General features: G+C 41.5%; 1 protein-coding gene across 3 annotated transcripts in view; it reads right to left on the bottom strand.

Annotated features, from left to right (window-relative positions):
• Window positions 1-25,660, bottom strand: part of pde3b (phosphodiesterase 3B) — a 50,475-nt gene extending 24,815 nt beyond the window's left edge. For all 3 annotated transcript variants that reach the window (XR_009785064.1, XM_061751030.1, XM_061751042.1), the window contains exon 1: window positions 24,704-25,660. Coding sequence is in view for 2 of the 3 variants with exons in the window: in XM_061751030.1 (XP_061607014.1) it covers window positions 24,704-25,606 (903 nt within the window). In the remaining variant the exon portion in view is untranslated. The remainder of the gene's footprint in view (window positions 1-24,703) is intronic.
• Between the last annotated feature and the right edge of the window lie 333 nt (window positions 25,661-25,993).

The raw sequence follows: 25,993 nt of genomic DNA, 5'->3' as shown, positions 1-25,993 counted from the left end.
CCCGGAGGACACGACGTCCACAATTTCCAAAAACAATTTGAAATGTGGACTCGTCGGACCACAGAAGACTTTTCCACATTGCATCAGTCCATCTTAGTGAGCTCGGGCCCAGAGAAGCCTGTGGCGTTTCTGGGTGTTGTTGATAAATGGCTTTTGCTTTGCATAGTAGAGTTTCAAGTTGCATTTACGGATGTAGTGCCGAACTGTATTTACTGACATTGGTTTTCTGAAGTGTTCCTGAGCCCATGTGGCGATATCCTTTACACATTGATGTCGGTTTTTGATGCAATGGCGCCTGCGGGATCGAAGGTCACGGGCATTCGATGTTGGTTGTGATTTTTCAAGATTGTCTGAATCTTTTGATGATATTATGGACCATAGATGTTGAAATCCCTAAATTCCTTGCAATTGTACGTTGATGAACATTGTCCTTAAACTGTTCGACTATTTTCTCACACACTTGTTCACAAAGAGGTGACCCTCGCCACATCTTTGCTTGTGAATGACTGAGCAATTCAGGGAAGCTCCTTTTATACTCAATCATGTTCCCAATGAGCCTGTTCACCTGTGGGATGTTCCAAAACAGGTGGTGTTTGATTAACATTCCTCAACTTTCTCAGTCTTTTTTGCCACCTGTCCCAGCTTTTTTGGAACGTGTTGCAGCCATAAAATTCTAAGTTAATGATTATTTACTAAAAACAATAAAGGTTTATCAGTTTCAACTTCATTGGAATTGGGGTTGTAAAACACATCATGATTTGAAGGGCTATAATTTGAACACATGAATGAAGACAGGAAGCACCGAAATTAAAGAAAAGTGCATGTTTTTCGAGTTACAAGCCGTCGCTTGCTCGACTTTTGCACTTTTGTCCACTTCTGGAATGGGACAAAACAGTTAAACTCGCAAATATGTGCGTGCGAGCGTTTTTGGGCTTAATTAGACAATGTAAAACCACTTAATTTCTTCACGTTTTGATCATGTTTCCATATTTTACAATACTGTTCTAGAGTTTAATTCAAAGCATTAAAACAATTGTGTTTTTGTCGGCTGTAATAGATTGTCATTTCCATTCATTTCAATAGGTGACGGAGCAAATTAAACACATTCAGCGTTAAATTAGCATTCTATGCTAAATTTGGTGCTACGTTAGCTTAGCGAGTGCTCCGATTTATGTCTAAGTAGAGCTAATACTGTTTTTGCGTCCACCTTTAAATTGTGTCAGATAACATACATGTAGCCCTGCGATTGGCTGGCGACCGGTTCAGGGTGTACCGCGCCTTCCGCCCGAAGATAGCTGGGATAGGCTCCAGCAGCCCGCGACCCGCGTAAGGATTAGCAGTAAAAGAAAATGGATGCATGGAACATACATGTATCCTGGTTAATGTGCCTTATGCAACTGCTGAATTGTAACTAATAAAGTAACTTCTAATCCAATTTAGTTACTTTTAAAATGAAGTAATCAGTAAAATCACTAAATTACTTTTTAAAGGAGTAATCAGTAATCAGATTACTTTTTCAAGGTAATTGTGGCAACACTGGTACCGACTTAAGTGATACAATGAATGTACATCCCAAAGTCATCTGTGTTTTGTCTTAATGTGAAGAGACTCACCTCCATAACATCAGAGTTATAGATTTTATGATCGCAATTATTTTAACTTCCATTATTTCCAATAAGAAAATAGTGTGGTAGATTGGACTTTGCTGGACCGAAGATGTTCCGCTGTAATTCTGATGACCTGCTTACTAGATGATCCAGAAACAGGAAAAGCTTGTGCCACCATTACCACCCGTGTCACAACACACAGCTTAGTGTATGTGCTGAAGAAGGGGGATCTTTCAATTCAATGAACAGCAGATATTTTCTTCAGCAATGTTATGACAACATGACATGATGGTATAGACGTGGTGACAGCCAACTAAGCTGTTCTCACATGCCGACACGCTTGCATAACAACAATACAATACTTCTCACGCCGAACACATTTGGGTGTACAAGGACACGCTTACATTCTGAAGTCATAAGCAAACATATGTCACCACCTCTAATTGCTGCGCTCACGTCTCAGCACATAGTAAAGCACTTGTGTTTGTGCGTTTTATCAACATCAACAAAATATGTAGCACATTGACATACAAAAAAAATATCACAAACATGCTGACTTTCAAGCACAAAGTAGGACATTGGGGGATAAAACAATTACTTAAAATAAATAAATATCTCATAACAGGATTCAATAAACTTGTGCAAGCTATAAGAGGGCCGGCTAGTTGCACCTGCGTGTCATATTGGCGAGGCTGTGGCACTGTGGTGTGAGAGGAGGGACCTTGCTCAAACTGATAAAAACATGCTAACTAGAGCGTGTGCGCGCGGGAGGGTGGGCCAGAGAAAAGGTATCAATGGCAGGCAGGACATTTGTATGGAGGAGGGTGGTCGTGCTGACGTCAACCTGCAGCGACGCACGCCGATAATGACGACTGAGCTCCGGCTGCCAAAACACGCACAGGAAGGAAAGAAAAATGATATGGAAGGGAACATAGAAAATGATGAGAAGTCTGCAATTTGTATTTGTGTGCGTGTGTGTGTGTGTGTCCTGTTCCACAAGTTCCACAAGACCAGGAAGGGAAAAATGGCCTGTTGCACCTAATTTGACCATCTTCACTTAAGAGTTTACTCACTTTTGTTGCCAGCGGTTTCGACATTGATGGCTGTGTTGAGTTAATTTTAGGGGACAGTAAATTTAAACTGTTATGCCAGCTGGAAACTGACTACATTGGGGAAAAGTGTCACTTCTTTAGTGTTGTCCCATGATAATATACTGTATAATAAAATGTTTACCAAAAAATGAGAAGTGTACTCGTTTTTCATACGACACTGTAGCTAGATCTTGGCAGATTGAGTCATGTCATGAAGCACCGTGCTAAAGCTCTGAATAGCTGGCCGACGGTGTGATCAAAGGAGGAAGTGCAGTATACTGCTGACGTGTTTTCTGACGTCTATAAAAATGTTCAATTCAATAAAGTGTAACCCCAAGGTGGGACACAATTTGCTTTGAAATGCTGGCCAAGAGTCAATCCGTTCAGGTTTTTAAAAAAAAAGGAAAATGAAAAATATTATATTGCATTCTAGTTTCTGACTGTCACCATCATCAAGCCTCTAGTATCTGTACTGGCAATGTTTTAAGAAACATTTTCACAAGTTCAAAAGCCACATATTGTGTACTAGTGTATTAGTAGTCTATTAAAACGATTTTTTTTTTTTTTTAAAAGTGCCACTCTTAACTATAATGACAATGCCAGGCTTGCTTTGCAGAAGTGGCACACTTGTCAAAGTCACTCAATTCAAGTTAACCAATCTGATACTCAAACTCAATTAAAATGAAAATAAAAAACCTCATTTGATGACATGTATAGCATACTAGTAGAGTTTCTGCCAATCAAAAGGGACAAACAACGTGCAAACTCCACAAAGAAAAATCCAAGGTGAGATTCGAATGTGCATCCCAACGTTTACACAATGCCATATCGAAAAAAAACCTAAATGTGTTTGAAGTAACAAGCGTTCAAAGCACTCTACAAGGACGCCAGTGAATGTTCATTATCCCCCAAACAGGAAACTAGAACAGGAAGTGTATTATTTTTCCAGTCATAGAGTCCTGGAAATGAACCCTTGAATTGAACTTCCCAATGACTGCATATTATGATGACTGCTATGTTAATCTGCTGTTTGTCTTTTTCTTTGCGTCATTCATTGTTTTTGTGGGCCAACCAATTTCCTAATGACTTAGTCCAATGACCGCATGTCATGTGAGGTAAAAAAACAGAGAATATACGCACTGGGTTGCACACGAATGTTGGGAAGACACCTTGTATTCTATTCCTCCGTCCCTCGAGCCTTCCGGTGCGGTCGACACGCAATTGACATGACCGAAGGGTTGTACAAATCATTTTCAATCGGTGTTTTCTCGACTCGGACGTTCGAAGCGCTCCAGGTGAGCGGTGAAAAATGATTTGACCGAGCAAAATGTCATCCCTTGCTTTGACACACAACTTTCCGAAACTGTCCGCTCTTTGTCCTAGTTGGAATGGCTCCAATGAGTTTAATATACACTGCTGATAAAGTCAGCATCCAAAGAATTCCCACCAGTCAGGGACATGAAAGAAGTTTCCAGTTCCATGTTTTCGGTGCTCTTGCTCTAAAATCCCAAGTCTCTGGAAGCCATGTAATGTCATATCCAACACAAATGAAGATCATCTATTATACTGTACTTTTGACAAACTCTGCATTTTCCCTTACAATAACATTTAATTAGCTCTCAATGTTCTTTTCTGTCTCGCCCCAAAGAAGCCTCTCACAGTGTGTTCTTGTGTTCGTTGTCCAGGCTAAACCACAGACATCTCCGCTCACAGCTAGATAACGGAGCAGCACAAACATTAACCGCTATGCACTGAACCTGATTCACTTTGACAAATTTATGAAAATGTTCAAATGTTAACAGAACACCAAAATTTCCTCATCATTTTGCAGGAAGCCAAAGTTCTATTATTGTAGAAGATACAGGGGTATTGAGGAGTGGAAATACTTTTTGGAGCATCATGTCACACTACTTTAATATTACCAGTTGTTTTCCACTGGAGGCTGTCTACATACACTGACAAATGCCATTGAAAACATAAGAATTTATATTTTTTTATATTTCATTTTAGGACCTCAGTCGAATGCCCTTAAGGTAGAATTATACATTTCAAAACTCACCTGGAAAAATTCCTCAAAAGCCACAAAACCTCAGAGGTTGAATCGGTGTCATGACACGCTACTTGTCTTCAGCTCTCCATTAATGTCTTTTGTTTTTGCCCTTCCTTCTTTCTTTTCTGTTTTGTTGATGCTGCCACAAAGAATGTGTTATAATGACCCTATTGAAATTGAATATGCTGTCACATTGTAGCAATGTAGCAACAAAAACGGTATATGTTTTTGTCCTGAATACTAACGACAATATGGCTAAAGCGTCTATTAGTCGACAAAAAATAGAATTGAATGCGTGCACTGCTATCACACTAAATATTACAGTAATGAATTATTATTATTATTATAAAATGTTATGTGCAGCATGCGTTAAACAGTTTAGCCTTGTTTTCAGAGTTTTAGAGTCTTCTAAAGCATAATGTAGTTATGGCCCGCCGATAAGTGGAAGAATATGGATGGGTGGATGGGCTTGTACTTTTCTCAACTCTTTTGCCACTATTGACAGTGGAATAATTTTTGTGGCATTTGAACAAGACTGTTTTAAGCATAGAGATGATTTCATTTCCTGGTATCATTCCTTGACAGCTAATTTGTGCTAACCTTTAAAACTATGTACTGTATTGAAATGAGACACCCTACAGCCAAGAGGAAACCCCCACTCACCCTTGGTTTTGGCCCTGAGTTTTATCACAATGCACAATTTTCCTGCCTCTGTGTTCACACCCCAGGGCTGCTTTTAGTTGAGATCATGCATTTTCAGAAACACTCCAAATTAAACACTAAACTTTGCATACCGTATTTTCACGGGCATCGGGCGCACCGTATTAAAAGGCGCAGTCTCCGTTACGGGGTCTATTTCTGTATTTAACACATACATAAGGCGCACCACCGTATTATTGGGCGCAGGCATGGTAAAACAGACGCTAGCTTAAAACATACGGTAGCATGCATGCACGCTAAAACAATGTTTTTAAAAAGGCAGCGGGAGCAAAACTGAGTTCGGTTGTACTTTCTTGAAATATTTAACAATGTACTCACGTTATTTTTGGATCAAACCTCATCCCCAAATCCGTCAAAGTCCTCACCTTCTGTATCCGAAATGAACAGCTGGGCAAGTTCTCAATCAAACACGCCGGGTTCGAGTCAGTCTCGTTGCCGTGCGAAAGCTCGAACAAGCGTCCACAATCCATTGGCAAATTGTGGCGTAACTCGCCCGGCGCTGCCTCCTAGTCTTAGTAAAGCTGTGTTCGCCATCTGTCATCCGTGGCTTCCACGCCGCTTTTTTCGGGGGTCCTTAGCCAAACCGATGTTGTTTTGCACAATGCACACCCCGGAAAAGCTCCCAGTCAGCCAAGCGGTAAAAAAACCCCAAAAAAATTAATAAAATAATGTTTAAAAAACACCCCGGCGCGGGTGCGTGGCTTTAGCGTCCCCCTTAACGCACCCTCCCCTGTCCTTAGCCACGTCCGCTTTTCCTCTGTGTAAGCAGCGTGTCGGCAGTAAATGCTCAAAAATGTCAAGCGGCGCGCTCATCACACAACAACATTTATAGATGTTGGAACTTGGTGCACACATAAGGCACGCCGCATTATAAGGCGCCCCGTCCATTTTGGAGAAGATTTCAGACTTTTAGGTGCGCCTTATGGTCGTGAAAATACAGTGCTTCAATTGTTTGGGCTCCTTGAATCTGTTACCTGTCATCTAAGTTAGTGTAGACCATCAATCCATGCTCTCTGGATACATTTACAAAATCCATATGGGGCAAAAACTATTTGTGATGCTACTTAAGCGGGGATTTTTCGCTGACATCTGAATTTTTTTTGAAAGATTTCAAAAAAACAACTTTTTTTTTTTTTTTTTTTAAAAACCCACATAAAATTATTTTTAAAATAACTCAAAATTATCCATCCATCCAACTCTGTTCCGCTTATCCTCATTAGGGTCACGGGCGTGCTGGAGCCTATCCCAATTGACTTCGAGCGACAGGCGGGGTACACCTTGTACTGGCCGCCAGCCGATCGCAGGACACATATAAACAAACAAACATTCACACCTGCGAGCAATTCAGTCTTCAAGTAAGCTACTAGTCATGTTTTTGAAATGTGGAAGGAAATGAGGAAATCCAGAATTATATGCAACAAAATATCCTCTATTATTTCGTTGCACTCACAGTTCTTACCAGTTCTGGTGTGACGACAACTTTCTGGCGACAGTATTCAAATTTGAAAGCGATATGGTTGTCTCATGGGCAGTCCTGAGGTTGCTGAGTTTATGACTAATCCTTTCTATTTGAATAATATACAATGCACTTTTGTCTGGCAGCTGCTGGAATAACATCTAATCATCTCATGTTGCATAGTGTAGGTTTCCTTGAAGTCAAAATTCAGATTGTCATCTTTTGCAAGAGGCGTTTGGTCATACATTTGGATAGAAAATGGCACCTAATTTTGGAAAGCAATATGGAGACTTACAGAGTGCTGTTACGTTTTGTAACTTTATCGACTCAAGACAAAACAGAAACACAAAGTTGCCAAAGACAGAGCCACGAAAAGACAGATGCATCCACCTGTGGGCCAAGACCTTCGAGGCCAATTTAAACATTTTGTGCCTTTTCCAAGGGCAGCAGCTCTTCAACTCGATGGTTGCAGATATGATTTCAGAAGTAGTCCAGCAACGTTAGGTCTTTTTCAATCAAGTTGTGTTTTGACAAGTACTGCGTAGCATTACTAGAGACAATAGTTTCAGTTCGGCATTGACTCACACTTGTCAGACACAGCAAGAACAACAAGCACCACACACAGGCCCACATAAATGCCACAATCCGACTAAGGTCAGCCCTTCGACGTCAATGATGAACTTTTTACCACAATGGTATGTTTCATGTTCAAACCGCCCATAACTTCAAAAGTCTGCAGGCGGCTATCAGTGTTGCCAAAACAGGCCTTGTACAGCACTTGCAGGATTACGCCGAGCATTAATACAGCGCAACGATGCATTTGAGTGCAGTACAAGCATTCGTTCTGGTATCTGTTTCTCTTCTCTGCTAATTGAATTGCAAGCTGTCTAGAAAAATACAAATTGCAGCAAAATGGAAGAATGTAACCACACAAACGGCTTCAGGATAGCAAAGACTTAGAGAGGATTTATTTGGACGTGCTGTTTGAAGCTGTGCGTATTAAATTTACAATCGAACTCAGACATTCAAATGTTACTGCCAAATGCTCACGTAAACATTCTCTGTTTTATTGCATGAACATAGAAGAGCTCACATAAATTCTTCGTCCTTATATATAGGGTTTGGGAGCCAACATTTTCTTTCAACGAAATCCAAACCCACGGTGGCGACAAATGACGAGCCTGATGTAAATAATACAAATTGTCATTTTTAACAGCCTTTCTGATGACAGTGCTGATGTAAACATCCCACATCCCCAAGAAAGGAGTGCCATTTTTATATGAAATAAAAAGTGCGGTACCGAACACTTACGACATGCAAATGTATTTTACAACTGCAATGCACTAAACAACACAAACTCACAGCTGTATACAGTTTTGGCTGGCGAGCAGGTGGACAAAATCTCGTCAGGACTACTTATTATTATTATTTTTATTGGCAATTATTTGAAACATATAATATATATATATATATATATATATATATATATTAGTGTGACATAAAAACATTTATGGTAGAATATAACCCTCCATCATTTATGTTGTTATTTTAGATTTTAGATCATATATCCACGCAAGTCTACTTTCTTTTTCGTGGGATATTTCTTCTTCGTGTCTACTTACTGCTTTGACATGGTGCCCCTAGTGTTCAGACTGGGACATCACAGTCGGGTAAACCAGGGCCTTCAGAGCAACCTGACAAAAGTGTCTTCCTAAAACTCAACTGGTTAAATGGAAGGCATACTTGAATGTAACTTGAAACACATTGCCGTTGTTATTGTATTTATTCATGTGAATTCTTTGAACTTTATTATATGCTTTGAAAACTGTACTAATATATTTTCAGTGGCATTTCTCTACAGGACATTTATATGTAATTTTATTTTATTTTATTGATGAGCAGGTTGCCATTCCAGGTAATTTTAAGGAAAAACACTGACATATTTCATCATCAGGATATAAAATTACCTAAAAATGGATATTTCCTCTATCACTGATGGTGTAGTGGTACACTCGCCTGACTTTGGTGCAGGCAGCGTGGGTTCAGTTCCCACTCAGTGACGGTGTGAATGTGAGTGCGAATGGTTGTCCGTGTCTATATGTGCCCTGCGACTGACTGGCGACCAGTTCAGGGTGTAGTCCGCCTTTCGCCCGAAGTCAGCTGGGATAGGCTCCAGCGTCCTGCGACCCTAACGAGGATAAGCGGTGTTGAAAATGGATGGATGGATGGATATTTCCTCTTTGCTGTGCATTTATCACAGTTGTAAAATCTGTAAGCACACACTAGTTTATAGCGCAAGGGCACCACAGTCGTGGGTCTGAACCGGGATCCCCACAGCGGCAAGCGCTGCACTTCACCACTCGGCACGTAGAGCTTAATATGTCAATATACAACTGGACAGTTGTTTTTGAGGGTATAAATAAGCCACATGACCTGATCTTGCTGTATCCCCTCTACATATGTTAGCCTAATTCCGATCATGCTTTTAAAGGTTTCATTTATCAAGGACTATCGACGCCAGGGGACAAAGGTGATCTCACTACAAATGTTTTTCTAATGAAGCAGTGCCCAGGCAGCCCGAGACCAGACAGGTTTTCTCTATGAGGCATGAAAGTAACCCTTTGTGTGCTTCATTCATGCTGTGATCAATTTTAGTTAAAAATGGGTCTACATCCAAACTGTGATGTCAACTATGTTTGGGGGTGGGGGGTTTCAAATGTATGGATGGATGTCTTTATATAGCTGGAATCCTTTTGTCCAAATACTTAACTATAGTAACTAACTGAAGGCAAAGTTGTGGGTTTTTTTTTTGTTTTTTTGGGGGGTGGGTAGATCACATCTTTAAGTGCAGTCTTCTACCACACGAGGCTGTTTGGACCTCTGTGGTTGGGAGGCATCGGGGTTAACAGGAAGGTTATACCTGATATGGACATGAGAGCGAGATCAGCGACTCAGAGCCTTGTAAGGGAACATCTGGTTTTATCGTGGAATCAGTGCAAGCTCCTCTCATAAACACAACGCCTGAGCCCCGGAGCTCTGGCCAATAACAAGCATGCGATCACAAACGCCATGCATCAGAGGCGTTAACAAAAGAAGTGGAGGCGAGAGAGAGAGTGTGAGAGGAAAGACTGAAACAGTGATTGTTAAAGTAAATCATTTACAAGCAAGGGAACGAAGAAGCATTTGATTTCTCATGCGTGCAATGCATACATGGAAGTAGACTGTGAAATTTGTCACTTCGAAGGCAAAGATAAGTACACCTGTGAGTCTCATTGTATATTTCTGACAACAATGCTATGGCCGACAGGGATGATTTCAGCAAACATCCCTGTTAATGTGTTCCATAGCAACAAAGGGCATTATTTCAGGCTGTCCTTTCCCCCTCTCCCAATCACAGTGAGGGGGCCTGGGTTGGCTCGCAGAGGTAAAGGTCACCATCGCTCCCGCCTCCAAACATGCCTCGCCCACAATCTGCTGATTCTGACTGCTGTTTGTGTATGGGCATAGTATGGGCATAGGATGACAGACAAAAAAAAAAGTTGATAATGGACAACTGGGTTCTGACAACTTAAAAGAGAGTACAATTCTAAAGAGTTACGCTTACCTGCCACAATATTAAATACATCTAAGATTCAATATAAAAACATTTCTAAAGGTAATAAAGCTCAGTTTTGATTTGACAATATGTTTTTACATTTGCAGAGGTTTTGAACTGAACTACATCATACTGAGAGCTGCTTCTAATACTGTGGTTCCAATTATTGAACTGCATAAGAGGGACAGACTATTGGAGACACCTCTCACGTATTAATGACACTGTGCAGGACCGCCAAGGTTTTCAGCTCGATAAATCATTGTCAAAACTCAACAGACAAAAGTGTGAGAGCGGAGGTCAGGACACAACGCAGGAACCGCTGAAGAGATTTGACATGGCGTGCGACAGGGTGAGGCGGATGGCTCTTGGTGTACTGGCACGTTGCCCCACTGTCAGATGAGTCACACCAACAGACCTGTGGCAGCTCTGCTAAACAGAGTCAAGCGGAGCAAAGGTGCTACCTTACATGCCTGATTTACTGCCCATGCTAATTTGTCAATTAAATGCCCAGGTTCCATTATCACAACTGAATTACACTGATGTCTTTTACAATATTCTGACTTCATGTATGGCAGCAGTCATCTCTCTGAGGTTTCGTGCGTCATTGCAACTTGTACGCAAATGACTGTAACACAAAACTCTTTATATGTCCACCATGCAAGTAATGTAATGTATCTTTAATCCGCGCGTATGCCAGGCCAACTTCTGCGGTCGGCGGCCCAGCGCCCATTGCCAAATCCCCGGTATCTGTGAAGCCGCGTCATGCTGCCTGCTGCTCATATGTGACATCAAGCCCATGATTTAGCCACTTGATCCTTGCATACAAGTTCAGCAGCGATAAGGACAAGCGAGGGTCACACAAAAGGTAGCTGCAGTGCACTGCAACCAACACTGAAACATTACATTACAACAAGACTACTTTAAAATAATGGAAGACGTGGGAGACAGAATTTGGTATTAAGTGAGTACAGTGTTGCCTTGTCTTACGTGTTTAATTCATTCAGTGATCCCGCATGTAAAGCAAAACACTCGTAACTCAAATCATCTTTCCCCACTGAAATGAATGGAAAAGCCATTGATCCGTCCCGGACCCCCAGAAAATACAAACAGAAATGTTTGTACAGTGTTTTTTTGAAATAAGAAAAATAGCACTCTGTAGTTTTGTACTTTAAAAAGAAACACACAGTAATAACATATTTTGAGAAAAGGTAAAGAATTAGTCCCTGTAAAGTGAAAATAAAAATGTCATACATTTGAGACACCACAGAGATGAGTCTCGTTAACAAGCGCGCCATATTTGAATTACAAAAATAAATAAATATCACCAAATATATAAAACGAGGCTCCAAAACCGTGCAAAACAGAGACGTCCTCTCAGCTCTCCGACGCTGTGGGTGTGTCTACTGAATGCGCTGAAACATCTTTCACCAGTCAGTCATATATACACGCACACATCCAGCATAAGCCTACGCATCACTATACATTTCAGACACCAAAAGATATTCCCTAAAAGCCTCCGGTGGATGGAATATATCCCACCGAGTTGTTGTGAGGATTTTCTATACTGCGACGACTTGATGCTAGCCGCTAGCTAGCTCGCTGATTAACAGGCTTCACTGCTGTATTTTGATGTTGGTCATGATGGTGGTACCTGTAGAGCTAAGTATTTTTTGGGTGTGAAATTGGTGGAAAAAGTACCACTTCTTGAGAACAACTGAACACTTTTAAACACTACTGAACATTTCATCAATTTTGTAAATCCAGTACTGTCCAAAAGTCTGAGACCACCAAACGATTTGCTGTTTTAGCAATGTTATCATGATCATATGAAACTAGAAGGTTTATCGTAGACCTCCACCAAGGCTGAAAGAGATGAAGGGAAAATAATCCAAAGATCTTTGTATTTGGGTTTGTTTGTCCATTTATGTGTTAGCTTACAGGCTATTTCCTGGAGGATGGTGAACGGACGGGAGGTACCAATATGATTCTCGGGTGTGGATGCTTCTATTGATGCCATGGTGACTTGTAGTATATATTTTTTTTAAATTTAAAAAAATCCTATCTGCACACCAATTCAGATCCACAGCTAAATATAATTTAGCTTCATTTAATCGCTAATGACCCAATTGGAGTGCATAGCTTGGGACTGAGTGCTGTACTGCGCTATGCAAACAGTGCCTCTTTCCAGTGTCCGTCCGGCGCGCCCTCCCTGTTGGCCATGTAGGCAAAATAATTAGATAACACTGCATGCGTCGTGTTTCTCCGCAATAGAGTTTAATGTCGGCGAGAGTTTGCAGCCACATGTGTCTGTGTTTTTGTGGAGAGAGGACACAGACATGCTAAGCGTCATCCACTTTGAACACAGAGTCGGCGCACTGTGGCTGCATTCCCCCCCCCCCCCCCCCCCCCCCCCCCCCCCAACTACTGGTACTTAAAAATGTTGAAATTGAATAATATTTGCCAGCTAAAAATCACAGTTTGGTTTTGGTCCCAGTAGTTGGTGCAATACTACTTTCCAGGGTCATTAAAGTAAGCACTTTGCCTCGTTTTCAAAGTCAAATATTTGCTCGCAACTCGGCACAAATAAAATTTGGAAGTACCGCTGTAGTAAGGTTATGAGCGCTCCTAGTAAGATGGGAGGGTTATGTTTGGTGGGGGGGTGGCAACGACACAGGTGAACAACGGCGGGCAGCCGGAGAGCAAACTTGGTCGGATGGGGAAGATAACACGGCCGAGGCTTTCCTTCACCACACACAAAAAACTAATCAACAAAGTCTCTCCCACATTATGTGCAGGGAGGCAACGTGTACATGTGTATGTGCAGAGGAGGGCATTTGAGGTTCTGTGTTTAGTTGTGCACTGGGGGAAGGGTGCCTGGGCTGAGACACTGACAGACTAAATCAAAAGTGAAGAAAAGGGGGTGGGGACAAGCATTTTTTCATGATCATTTCTAAACTTTAACATTCAACTTTATTTGTACACGTTACACAGATTTTGATTTGTTGCAGTTATGGGAAATAGCGATGGCGCTGGTTGAAAGTTGGGGTTTTCGTAGCACTGATTAATAGCGCTTCACAGTTTTTGCCCTTTTCAGTGGGATCTGCGCTGAGCTGCTAAACACACACAAGCCCTCCTCTGTAGCTGCGGCTGACGTCAACCGTCCCTTAGCAACAGCCTTTTGGTGTAAAAGCAGCGGCGCTGACACCGTTTTCAAAAGAGGCGCACAGAGAAAGACAGAAAAGAAAATACTGAGAAAACGAGAAACAGCGCAAGAGGGAATGAAAGAAAGAACGTCTGTGGGGGGTGAAAATGTGCTTTGTAATGGATAGAATATGAGCGAAAATGATTTTCAATGGCAAACAAAGTGAAATGACAATCAATGACAGTCTTGTCTCTTCCTTGAAATGATCAGCAGAAACCCACGTTGTCTTAATATCAGTTAGGTCATCTGGAGACTATTAACCGGCAGTAAATTGAAGAAAAAAAACCATTTACTACATTCTTCCATTCAAGTATGGACTCCCACTGTCACTTAAACATTCTCTTTCCTTTTTCCCTGTCACTGGGTTGTGCAAACATTGAGCACATGCAACGTTCAACAACCTCTTTCTGAACCTAAAAGCTGAGCCACCACAACAGTTTCCATTGTAGGGAACATCTTTGTGCCTTTACAAGCTTTAAAAAGGAGTCCTTTAACGCCTCCTCGTCCTGCTCTGAGAACACGATGTCTTCCCTTATTTGTCATTTGATTTTAAAGTAACCAGAACGGGCTCTCAATTCCAATAGCGCTGCATTCCTCTTTCCAGACCAACAATTTGTGCCTCTACAATGCACAAACTGAGCCAAGAATGAACTTTTTCACATCATTAAAAAACCAGCAGATACAGTAGACGGGGTCAAGGGATTACATCGAGGACACGCTGCTATTCGGTACCTTGAAGCTAAAACAGCCTGAAATAAACAGCAATTTATAAATTTGATCAATGACGACAAGTACGTAAATGAAGTAACAACATTAACGCCTCTATGAATATGCCGTGAACACTGTTCTGACAGCACCTCCTCCTGCAAGCTAATTGCTGGGGATCATGACGCAAACAGTTACCAGGGCAACGCGAGTTTTGGAGTACCCGCTCCAGCATTTCCTCATCTGTTTGTACTCACACCAGCAGCCTGACAATGCAGTCACTGCATCCTGTTTCACTCCAAACACGCCATCTCACGACACTTAACCCTTTCGCAAATGGCCCCCTTGCAATCTCCTGGAAAGCGGGGTGAAATGTAGAGGAACATTTCAAACACACACACACGCTCATTCAACAAAGAGACTTATACTTAAGGTCATGAATGCTGATTCAGCTTTTGATTTGATTTGATTTGATGCAAAATGTTCTCCTGTTTGCAACAGTTACCTGTGTCAATGTCCATTAAGAGTCGCTTTGCAATGAATTAGGACATCTTGCGCATCATAGCGCAACTATTACACAAGCCCTTCAACGGCGCAGCTCGCACGGACGTCTTGTTCACTTCGAACGCATTCAAAAACAACCCACTGGATACCGTGAAGATTATTGAGAAGATTTGGTGCAAAAAACAGATTGTACAAGAACCAAGCCATACGAAAACCAAGGTTCCATTCTACTGTATACATCGTCAAGGTATTGAAGTACTGCATTCCAATAAATGCTGATATCAAATGACAAACTTTTATTCAAGATAATTTTAAGAGACATAAGATAAGCAACATACTGCACTCCAACGTTGCAAGCTAAATACAATGAAAATATATATATATTTTTTTTTTTAAATGATTCATTTCGTTAAGTCACACAGCTTCCGAGAAAGATTAGATAGTAGTGTCCTTTTGTAAGTTATCTGACTATTCACTTTTATATCCAAATAAAAAAAGGTGTGCTTTCCCATGTACTATGAAATGGGAAAAGTAGAAAACAATTTTACCAACATGCACTTTTGTGACACTGTTTAATGCTGAGCGGACACCTGATAAGATCAATAAACACATAAAAAGGTGTCATCAGCACAAGATAAAGAGATCATTAAATTATACTCATACTGCTTTACCTTTAAAAAATATATACATTTTACATGGAGGGGGGGGGAAGTGACACTCAAACACAGTACATGATATTTTATAGCAATTGCTTCGGCTCTACTGCTACATAATGGTGATAGAAAAATTGAAATTACATAACTAGTAGGGGGGGAAAAAACTTCCCCAGACTGTCTGCATAAAAAAGCAATGAACATTTATTAAACCTACATTTTAAATAATATGACACTCAAACGCAATAATAAATAAAATACTGTCTTTTCAGTGCATTAGTGTGAAGATGGAGCATTGCGGGGTCGCTCCGCCCAACTGCAGGCGCACACACTACATTCTACAGCGTGATTAATACGACTTGGCATTTTTTTTTTTGGGTCTTCTTTAGAATCGGCCGCAGGTACGTCACCCGGCCGTGACGTCAATGTTATATCATTCCACATGGCGTTACAGCAAGCGAACGTGACAGCCGAGAGCTGCTCGGCCCTTTTCGGCACCCCCACCCCCCCCACTTCCAGCTTTTCCCTCCGCAGCTTGCTTCTTCTGGTCAGGGACGAGGCGAAGTTAAGTGCATTATTTAGCCCCCTTCTGCTCTCTTGCGCACAAAAAGAGGGCCCTCTCGCTGAATTCAACACTGCGTTGCAACTGCGGACACTGACGTCTTAAAGTCGCGCTTTTTAGGAAACACCAATGCTACTTTTATTTTAAAATATATAATTCATCATTATAATATTGTTTTTAGAAAAAAAAAATACATTTTTATATTCCAGGTAAGCCCTGAAAAAAATGATCTTCAAATGTTTCTACCTCCTTGTAATAAAAAAATAGATCATTAAAAATGATCAATAATATTTATTATAGAGTGAAAATAAATAAACCCTGATTAGGTTTTCCCCTTCCGATCAAAGTCTGCAAAGGCCCAATTATTGGCTGTCTTTCAAATATTATCCTGACCGATTATCCTGCGGTGTGGTGTGTGTTCAAGATTTTTCCCCCCCGATCCGCTCGGAAAACAGTTTGGGCCGTAAATAGTAAATGTTAATGTTCAACATTTATGATCAATTCTTGCGTGTATGATCAACACAGAGGTCGGCCTGTCCAGACCCGCCAATTCGGAAACGACTTGAAGTTCACGCTGTTGCACAACTGGTTGCGTTGAGTGTTTGTACAATGTGTTCCAAAAGTCATTCAGCACAACAAAAATGACAAGAAAAGCTTGCCACTGCAACATAGTTATTGCATAAGCTTCTCGTAATTCTTCTTGTCCAGTGTTCCGACAGTTCGTGCCTGCCACGAAGAGCGAAAATCCGAAAATAATGGACAATACCCTTAAAAGGCGTTTATAATTGCCTATAGATGCCACCAGATGGCAGAAATCTACTACTTGTCTATTAGACGGAGCTATGGCCTGTCTCAATCAAGCTTCTCCCTTCTCTTGAACATAGTTCCTCAGCACCAAGATAGCACAAAATGGTGCCAAAGCAATACTTCTATATTTGTGTGGGGGGGGGGGACGCTCATATTTTAAAAATCTATGATGAGAAGTTGCACAAATCAGCATGCGTGTACGTGTCTTTAGTGAAGCATCTGCCATTACATCTGCGCTCATTTTCAGTTACTTTCGAGGCAGGGAACTTAAAGTGCTGGCTTAGAAATTTGAAGCAGCAACTGCATTTGAAAATATTAACATGAGCAGTTCAAATGGTCCCAAAAAAAAACCCAAAAAAAATCACTCCATTTTTATTTGAAAACACAATGTGAGTTGTTCAAGTTGTTTGATGACATTATATGATTGGCCAAAATTATTTTCACGTGATTCACCAGAAGGTCCATATGGAGGTCAAAGATTTCATGCATCATAGTCAAACAGCGCCCAGAACTGCCTTGTGGCCAAACTAATAGTTATGCATGTGAACATACAGGTGACTTGGGAATTTTACGATGTGAAAAGTGTGTGAGGCCAACAACAGGTCAACCAAACGTTACGAAATTGAATCGGATATAGCGTGCAAAGGAGTCATGTCATTTAACCTGGACTATAAAGAATGTAAACACATTTTTGGATGAGGTAATACCAGGTATTAATTTTAGCTGCTCATGTTTTTCTATATTCTACTGTAACACACAAAATGTGTTTTTATCCTACAAAAATGTTAAGAAAAACATAACAGCTGTGTTATTGTCTCCCAGCGAGTTTATTGACTTGAAACAAGCCATGGAGGGTTGTGCGTAAATTGTGTATGAGGATGAAGAGCATCTGCGCGATCATCAGAGGACCAAGTGACTTGTTGGAACTGTGCGTCTCTCATGAAACATCTGTCAGTGTTCGGATAGAATCTCTGTGGTGATGAGCAAACATGCTGATTTATCGCAGGATAAGCTGTCACGGGTTCAGTTTCAGTAAAAACACATTGAAGGATATTCCACTTCTGGTTGTATGGTAATCAACGCACTTTTCATTCTCCCCCGTCCTGAGCTTTTCCCTTCTGTGATAGCACAAAAATACAAAAAAAAAAAAAAAAAAACACTTTTGATGCTCAATGTAGTCTTGTGAAATCAAACATGATGACAGTTTGAACGCCGAGAGGGCTGCACTACAAATTATGCTACTTTTGGGGCATTTGTCTGTGCAAGTACTGACAGGAATTTTGTGTCTGTCTGTGTCTTTCTGTTGACTGTGTCTGTAGTGCAAAACTGTAATCTATCAAAATATGTTTCTAATATGCCCCTCACTAAAATACCAGGCTCCCTCCAATCTGAGTCTGATACCACTAAGAGTAAAAGCACATTATAAAAATCAATACGCCACTTCTTAAAACGGAACATTAGTATGTTTTGTAAAGTTGTGGCTATTGAATGTACTGTATCTACGGCTATGCAAATATAGTGTGTAGGGGAGGCGCGGGGGAATGCCGTCAATTAAGATGTTTTAAAACAAATTCCTCATTCCTGATTAAAATGGTAGAACGTGGCGAGCACCCTGAACGTAAAAGAGGCCACATTAAAGCTTGTCATGATGCTGCCTGGTCTCTGAGACTAACTGGGGAAGACGGGTTGTCTAATACATTTGTTTAGCATTGTTTATTTTTGTAGGAGTTGGAACATCGTACGTTGAAAAAAACTTGCTACTTTGCCACAACCACAGTAACTGTATCACTCCTTCTGCAGTATAATACAGTAGCAATATGACAATTGGCCCCCCATCTTTGTGGGATATTAATTAAAAAAATCAAAATCAAAAACATGGAAAGAGCACTTTAAATGCCTCTAACAAATAAATTCCCATAACACTATTGATTGTTGAAGTAAATAACGTATTCTACTCCCCGCACTGCTCTTCTCGCCAACAATGTTCCATTTGTGTTAGTTTAGTGAAGTTTTTAGGGGGTCGCAACGCCGAATTTGAATTTCAGCCTGTACGAGTGATTGGGGGATCATTTTGAACTGAAACTTGTCAGCCAATCAGACATGAGGTACCCTGAGTAGAAGAGGAAATGAAATTGCCAGGGAGATATTTTGAGATATAATGACGTTTTACTGTTCTATTCTAATTTGAAGGTGTTTTTTTGGACTTTTTGATTTTCTATAGACGATATGACATAAAAATGTTCCCCCCAAAAGGACATGTTCCCTGATCCGGAACCCAAGCCTAATGAGGACAAGCACTTTAGAAAATGGATGGATGGATACGTTCATATCATTGAGAGACAGATCAATAAAAAAATGATGCTGTGCCGGAGACTGCAAAGAAACCATTTTGCACTTGCACTCTTCAAGCATAGTTGTGACCTATCCGCCTCCCAACTAGACCTTCACTTCATACTCATTTGTTGACAGCGCCTATTTTAAAACATTTTAATCTCATCTACACCTGTTAAGTATTTACGTTATCTTGCAGGGTTGTGACGCAGTTTCAGTGACACAAATCTGACCACAGCGGACAGCTGCACACGTAATCCGAACGGCTTCTGTGGCAGTTCTCGCCCCATGACTTGAACTCGCGCGCACAGTCGCAACCACTTAAAGGTAAAAACAATACAAGCCACATATAGGACAGCTGGTGAAGACATGAGAACAATTACTGGATGCATTTTCCAACATTGTGCCTTTGGGCAATGCTCTCCAACGCTCCAGAATAGAACCTACAGTATCCCACTCGTTTGAAATCAACAAGAAAGGAGATTAACTACAGAGTGTATTTCTGTTGATATAGAGTATGATTCAGAATAGTTTACATCTGTATCTATCCATCCATCCATCCATCCATCTGCTGTACCGCTTTATTTGATTGATTTGGATTTGAACCCCGGTCCCCAGAACTGTGAGGCAGATGTGCTAACCAGTCATCCATCGTGCCGGCCATCTGTATCTAATCATTGATTATTTCTCCCAACAGGCAGCGTTTGAATTAAGATTACGTTTAAAGGGGCATTTATTTTTGGATTCATCACCATTCTCCAGAAATTGTACACCAATGCAAGTTTGCTGTTAACACTTGAATACTTTTCTGAAAAAATATTACAAAATTAAATTAGAATATATATATGCGGTTGGTATTAAATGAGTATAAAGCTACAGCACAACAATAATTATATTTTTTCTATTAAAAAATACACTTCAAAAGAAAATGTTATGAATTTCAGTAACTTAAGTTATTGGAAACATCCAGCGGCTGTGAGTTTGAAAAGATGAATAGGACGGTGAAAGACTTAAAGTTATAGATGTGATATCAGCTGAATTTTAGCACAACAATAAAAGCAGGGGTGCAGATGAGATTTTTGAACCAGGGGACTAAGCTTGTAAAATGATATGTATTATATTATAATTATATATGTAGTAACGATTGGATTTTTTTTTCTCTCTCCCACTGAACCTGGCCTGATATCCTTTTTTTCTATTTACGTTTACATTTTTTAAGTGACCCATATCAGATATGCCAGTGTTTATATTGACTAAACACATGAAACAAAGCAAAACGTGCAAAATGCGTGATAACAACTACACTGGGGAGGAACAACACGGATGCAAACAAGAATAAATAAATAACATATTAACCATTACATACAGTGCAGTGGCCCTGGAGTGATGCTTCCTCAAATAGGTTTCCATTCAGGTAACCTCGACATTACTTCACTGGCCGCCAATGAGCGTCTATGCACCTCTATTGTAATGTACCAGATTTACACCATATTGGCTGTCATTGATCACCGTACTTCGATCACCACATTGTTTTGTTTTTAACATTGTACTTTAGCATTGCTATTCACACACGGTAGAAATGTCTTCTTCGTCCTCATTGGATGGATGCCGACGGTTTTAAATTTGTGTTCCCGACAACAATAGGAGCATTCCACAAAATAAGACTTGAAACAGGTCAGGTCAACAAGTCTTGTCTCAAAACTCAAAGATGCCTCATTTGAAAGCGGAGTCTTTCTTTTCTCTACCGGTTACGATTATAAAACATCCACATTTCTGTGAACATTTCAGGAAAACTCAAAAGAGCATTTTCATCTTTTTTTGTATTATGCACAAGTCTGGGGATTTACTGGGCTAGTCTGGGACCTCAGGTATCGTATTCCGTGCCTTATCATGTGTAAATATGTGTATGACAAATAAATTCCTTGAATCCTTGAATTTTCATCAGCGGGCAAAAAAAAATGATGTTCCTAACATCAACAGCTATGAAACAAATCTAAATACCAGTCACAAACTGCTGAAGGGCCTTGAAACTCAACGTGACTGCAAATCTGCTAATAGCGTCCAACACAATGAGTAAAACAGCTAGAGGAAATGAGCGACACAGTCTGGACGTACTTTTTTTCTGTTCTGTTATCATCTGGAACAAAGCGCAAAGGACACAAAAACAATTTGTGAGAAGACGGCTGGGCATCCACTAAAAAAAACTGCACTTTGTGCATGAAGCGGGGGCGCCCTGATTCCGATAATGTACATTTGTACTCGTAAAAATGCTCCGATACTACAACAGCGATACATTACCAGCCTGACATCACCCTCGCTAAACGTGCGGTGTGCAGTTTGCCAGACAACAAACAGTTCTTCAAAAGGAGTCCATCTGTGCTTGTTTCAATCTGTTTAGCAAAACTCCCAGTTGACGTTTACTGTAAAACCAACACAAAATAAAGAGAAGTACATGTTATATATTTGACAAAGATCTGCTAACCTAAAGCCAATGCATGATACAAAACACCAGAGACGGGCTACTGAAATTAGCTATGAACCTTTAATTAACACAAACAGTGCATAATACAGAAATATCATCTACTCATACTCACACACACACATATATATATATATATTACTGCAGCTTAGCCGCGACGGTCTTGTTTGTGTCTATTTATAAAATCTACAAGAGTTACAGTACCTTTATGTGTCCCCCACGCTGAAATTTATGCCATGTTCAATAATGTTTAATGTTTCTGAACAAGATTTGAATAAAATAAAACATTTCCATCACAAATGCAAAACATAATGGCATTATCAAGTATCGGAACTTGCTATCTGTGAGTACTCATATGTAAGTACGTTCTGAAACAAATTCAAAAATTTGATCCAAGAACAAATTATTTTTTTGCTAAACACACTTCGTAATTTTGTAAATACTGTACTCGACTTCTTCATTCTGAAAATCAAAGCTAGTAAACGAGAGCACATACACGAAGGATACATGGCCTGTAACTACAGTGCTGTGAAAAAAAATCTTATTTTTGTGCATAAACAAAGTAGCAAAACTGCAAAAAAAGAAAAAGAATTTGAGAAGTAGGGAAATACAGTATTTTTTCTCAGCAATGCAGACTGCACGTGTATTTAGTTGTAATCTTCAGCAATGTCTACCTAATGTTTTGTTATTAGCCCATGCTAGAACTAAAAGTGTAGCCACTGAAGCTAAATGAGAGTGTGTAAATGTATGTTAAAGACGTCCAACATAAAGTTGCTTCGGCTTCATACGGTAGGTAGTAAACGCAGTTTCTGATCAAATTGTACAAGAAATAAAGATGAAAGGTTTGGGGAAAAGAAACGAATGTTCACATGAAATCTTTTCCCACGAGAAAACCCATCGCCGGCTGCCAGTAACATCACCAGCAACTACCTTGGGCCACTCATTCTGATGATTCCTTTGCCTCGATAGAGTGAGAAATAACTTTTGCGTGATGCGCCTTCACTTGCCAAATATCTTCCAAGTATCTTTGTTTAAAATCAGCAGTGGTATTTCTGTCAATACATAGACTGAAAATGGCTGACGTAAGGCGCCAAGATTGCTGGACTCGTTCTACTGTCAAATAAAAACCAATAGAATAGAAAGAAGGATATACAGTATGATAAACTATATCATAAATAAATACTCCGCAATGTACATACAATACAATTTTTAAAAAATATCTTCACACGGGACAATATAAAAAACTGTTTTTGGTGTACTCTTGTATGGAAATACTGTATATAGTAAGTGCAAAAAAACATTATAGCATAACCAGGTTTTAAAAAATGTTGTCTGTCCAGTAGCATAAAAATATGTCATTAGCCTAATAGCATAATTGCCAATTAATTTTCAACTTACTGTCACAAAAAGCTTGTTAAAAATGTTTTTTTCTGTGTAGATTCTCAGTCATCCAAGTCATGTTTATCTGCAAAGATTGAATCGACACAACTGGACTTTCAAACATTCAAACATTACTGAAGCAATTACGCTATTAGGCTAACGATACGTGTAAACAAAAGAAAAACCCCAAAACAGGTGGACATGGAGTGAAGCAGCCAAATCAGATACAGTAGCTGTGTTGTCACTTCCCATGCAGGCCGCAGCCCGGAGGCACATTTGCATGCTATCGGGGCATCGTTATGATACGCTATGGCCAACTAAGCAGATGAAATGCTCAGCTGCAGCATCCCTTGGCATTCACGCTCAAGGTCAGCGGTGTGAAGCGACCAGGTACAAATACTTTGTTACCGTTCTTAAGTAGATTTTCCAGGAGTTGTTCTTTTTGAGAGCTTTTTATTTTGACTCCCGGCATTTGAAAACAGATCACTGTACTCCTCTGTAGATGGCGACATGACATTTTTAAAAAAAAATGAAAAAAAAGGAAAAAGAGAGGTCAAATCATTTTTTTTTTTACTTATACATAAGTGCAGGGGTCGAATCAGTATTTCTGCTGTTATCGGGGTCTTTTCTTCCACGAGTATTTGTACTTTTGCGTAAGTACAAACAAGACTGTGACCAACCATCAACCATCAACGCAACACTTTATATTATACTGCATATTGCATTTGTCAGATCATCCATTTTACTGTGTTCAGTGCAACGCTGCTAGAGATACAGTACTCACTCAGGCACCCTTTAAAACGTTTCCAAAATATTGCTGAAGAAATTCTTTCAAATTAAATAATGAAAGTAAATGAAAGAATATGAATTTAATTTGAGTGGAATCAGTACTAGTCTTTTATTTACCCAAGAATCTGCAGAGCATGAGTACTTTTTTCAGTTCTTTTGAACTTAGCTACATTTCAGTCTGTTTTGTTTTGGTTTTTTTTTTTCACTTTAACTTAAGTAAAAGAGTTGAAAGAGTACGTGTACCAGTCTTTTTACACAAGAATGTGTACTGACGTACAGAGTGAATGCCTTTGCCGCCAATTTCTGTACTTTTGTACTTGAAACACAGACTGAAATGTACTTTTTTACCTTTGAAATAAATGAGTTGAATGGGTATTTCTTATATTATTCTTAGATCTTCCCCCCAAATAATTGGTCCTTCTATTGAGCCCTTTTGCCAGCCCCGCTCAATGAAATTTCTGTACTTTTTGTATCGAATCGAATGCACGTTTCCGAGGCTGTACTTTGAGCACACGAGTTTAGCCAGCACAACTTCTGCCTCGACCGTCGTCGTGTTTCACACGACAACGCGCACCTGCACTCGGGCGCTTCTGCCATCCCTGACGCGATCGATGCCGTTTTCGGCTCAACGATCCTCTTATTCGCCGGTGCGCAAGTGGCCACGACGCGCCGCCTTGTCCTCCTCGAGCGAGCGCGTGGGCCTCTCGTCGTGGGGACCGCGACGGCGACGGCGACGGCGACAACCGTGGGAGTGCGCGGAAGTTACACGTACCTGCTCTCGGGATATGCAGGGTAAAGACGGTCTGCGGGGCATTTTACAGCTGCCGTAATAACTGCTCGACGTTTCCCCCAGGGACACGCAGCTGGAGCGTCTCCTGGCTCTGATGACCGGCACCCTGTCCTCCGCGCCGGAGCCCCCGCTCGGAGCGCCCCCGGGCGGGTAGCGCCGTGCGAAGCCGAGCCCCAGCGAGGAGCCGCAGAGCCCGGCGACGCAGGCGAGCAGCGGCCTGAGGAGCGGGGACAGCCCGCCCAAGCCGGTGAAGGAGAGAAGCCACACCAGGCTGGCGAAGAGCAGGACGAGCACGCTGTGCTTGAGCTTGAGCGTGGGGACGAGCGTGAGGAGCCCCACGCACCCCAACACGAACAGCAACCTGCCCGCCATTTGCATCTGCTGCTGCTCCTCTCCCCATTGCGAGAACCCGAGCACCGCGAAGTCCCCGAGGTAGCACGACGCCGGCAGCGACAGGAGCCACCAGTGGCTGCCCTCCTCCACCTCCTCCTCCTCCTTCTCCTTCTCCTTCTCCTCTTTCTGCTTCTGCTTCTTCCTCCTCCTCAGGTACAAGGTCAGGAAGAAGAAGGCGCAGCCGATGCTGAAGAGCGGACTGGCGGACTGCGAGATGCCCGACACCAGAGTCCGTAAATCCCACCGCGAGCTCCGGGACAGGAGCACCGAAAGCGCCAAAATGACAACGGCGCTGACGTACACGGCGGAAAGCCTGAAGACCCTGGAGCCGAGGAGGTCTTGCTGGAACGACAAAACCCCGCGGGGGTCCTGCTTGAGGGGGGTGACGCAGCTCTTCACGTAGCCGTTCCTCAAGGCGTCCGAGCTGCTGCCTCCGTCCTGCTGCTGCCTCGCTTTACCGTGCGCCGCCTCTCCTTCCTCCCGCGCGGCCATGGCTCGACGACGGCGACTCCTCGTCCCTCCGCCCGCCACCCCCGCCCCCCCCCACCCACCCCCCCCGCACCAAAGCCCCCACTCGACGGTCTATTCGCGCTGCGTTAACGCTGGACTACATGGCGGCGAAAGCGCTCCGTGCTCGGTCCCAAGTAACATGCTCCAGCAGCGGTGCGGTGGCACTCAAGAATGAAGGGGAGATGTTGTTTTTACACCGAGCGCCCTCGCTGGCTCCGCCTACAGGCCACGACTGGCGTCGCAGGGACTCGTGGTCCGACGAGCGGCCTCGGTGGCAGAGATGGACAACAGTAAATATTAAGAAAAAGAAATAAATCCATTTTTAAAAAGGACTTTAGACTTACATTGAAAGTGTGGGTCTTGAGCCTA

Source organism: Phyllopteryx taeniolatus, chromosome 2 (genome assembly GCF_024500385.1).
Source record: "Phyllopteryx taeniolatus isolate TA_2022b chromosome 2, UOR_Ptae_1.2, whole genome shotgun sequence".
Classification (NCBI taxonomy): Eukaryota; Metazoa; Chordata; class Actinopteri; order Syngnathiformes; family Syngnathidae; genus Phyllopteryx; species Phyllopteryx taeniolatus.
This window is presented reverse-complemented; position numbering and strand designations above follow the sequence as displayed.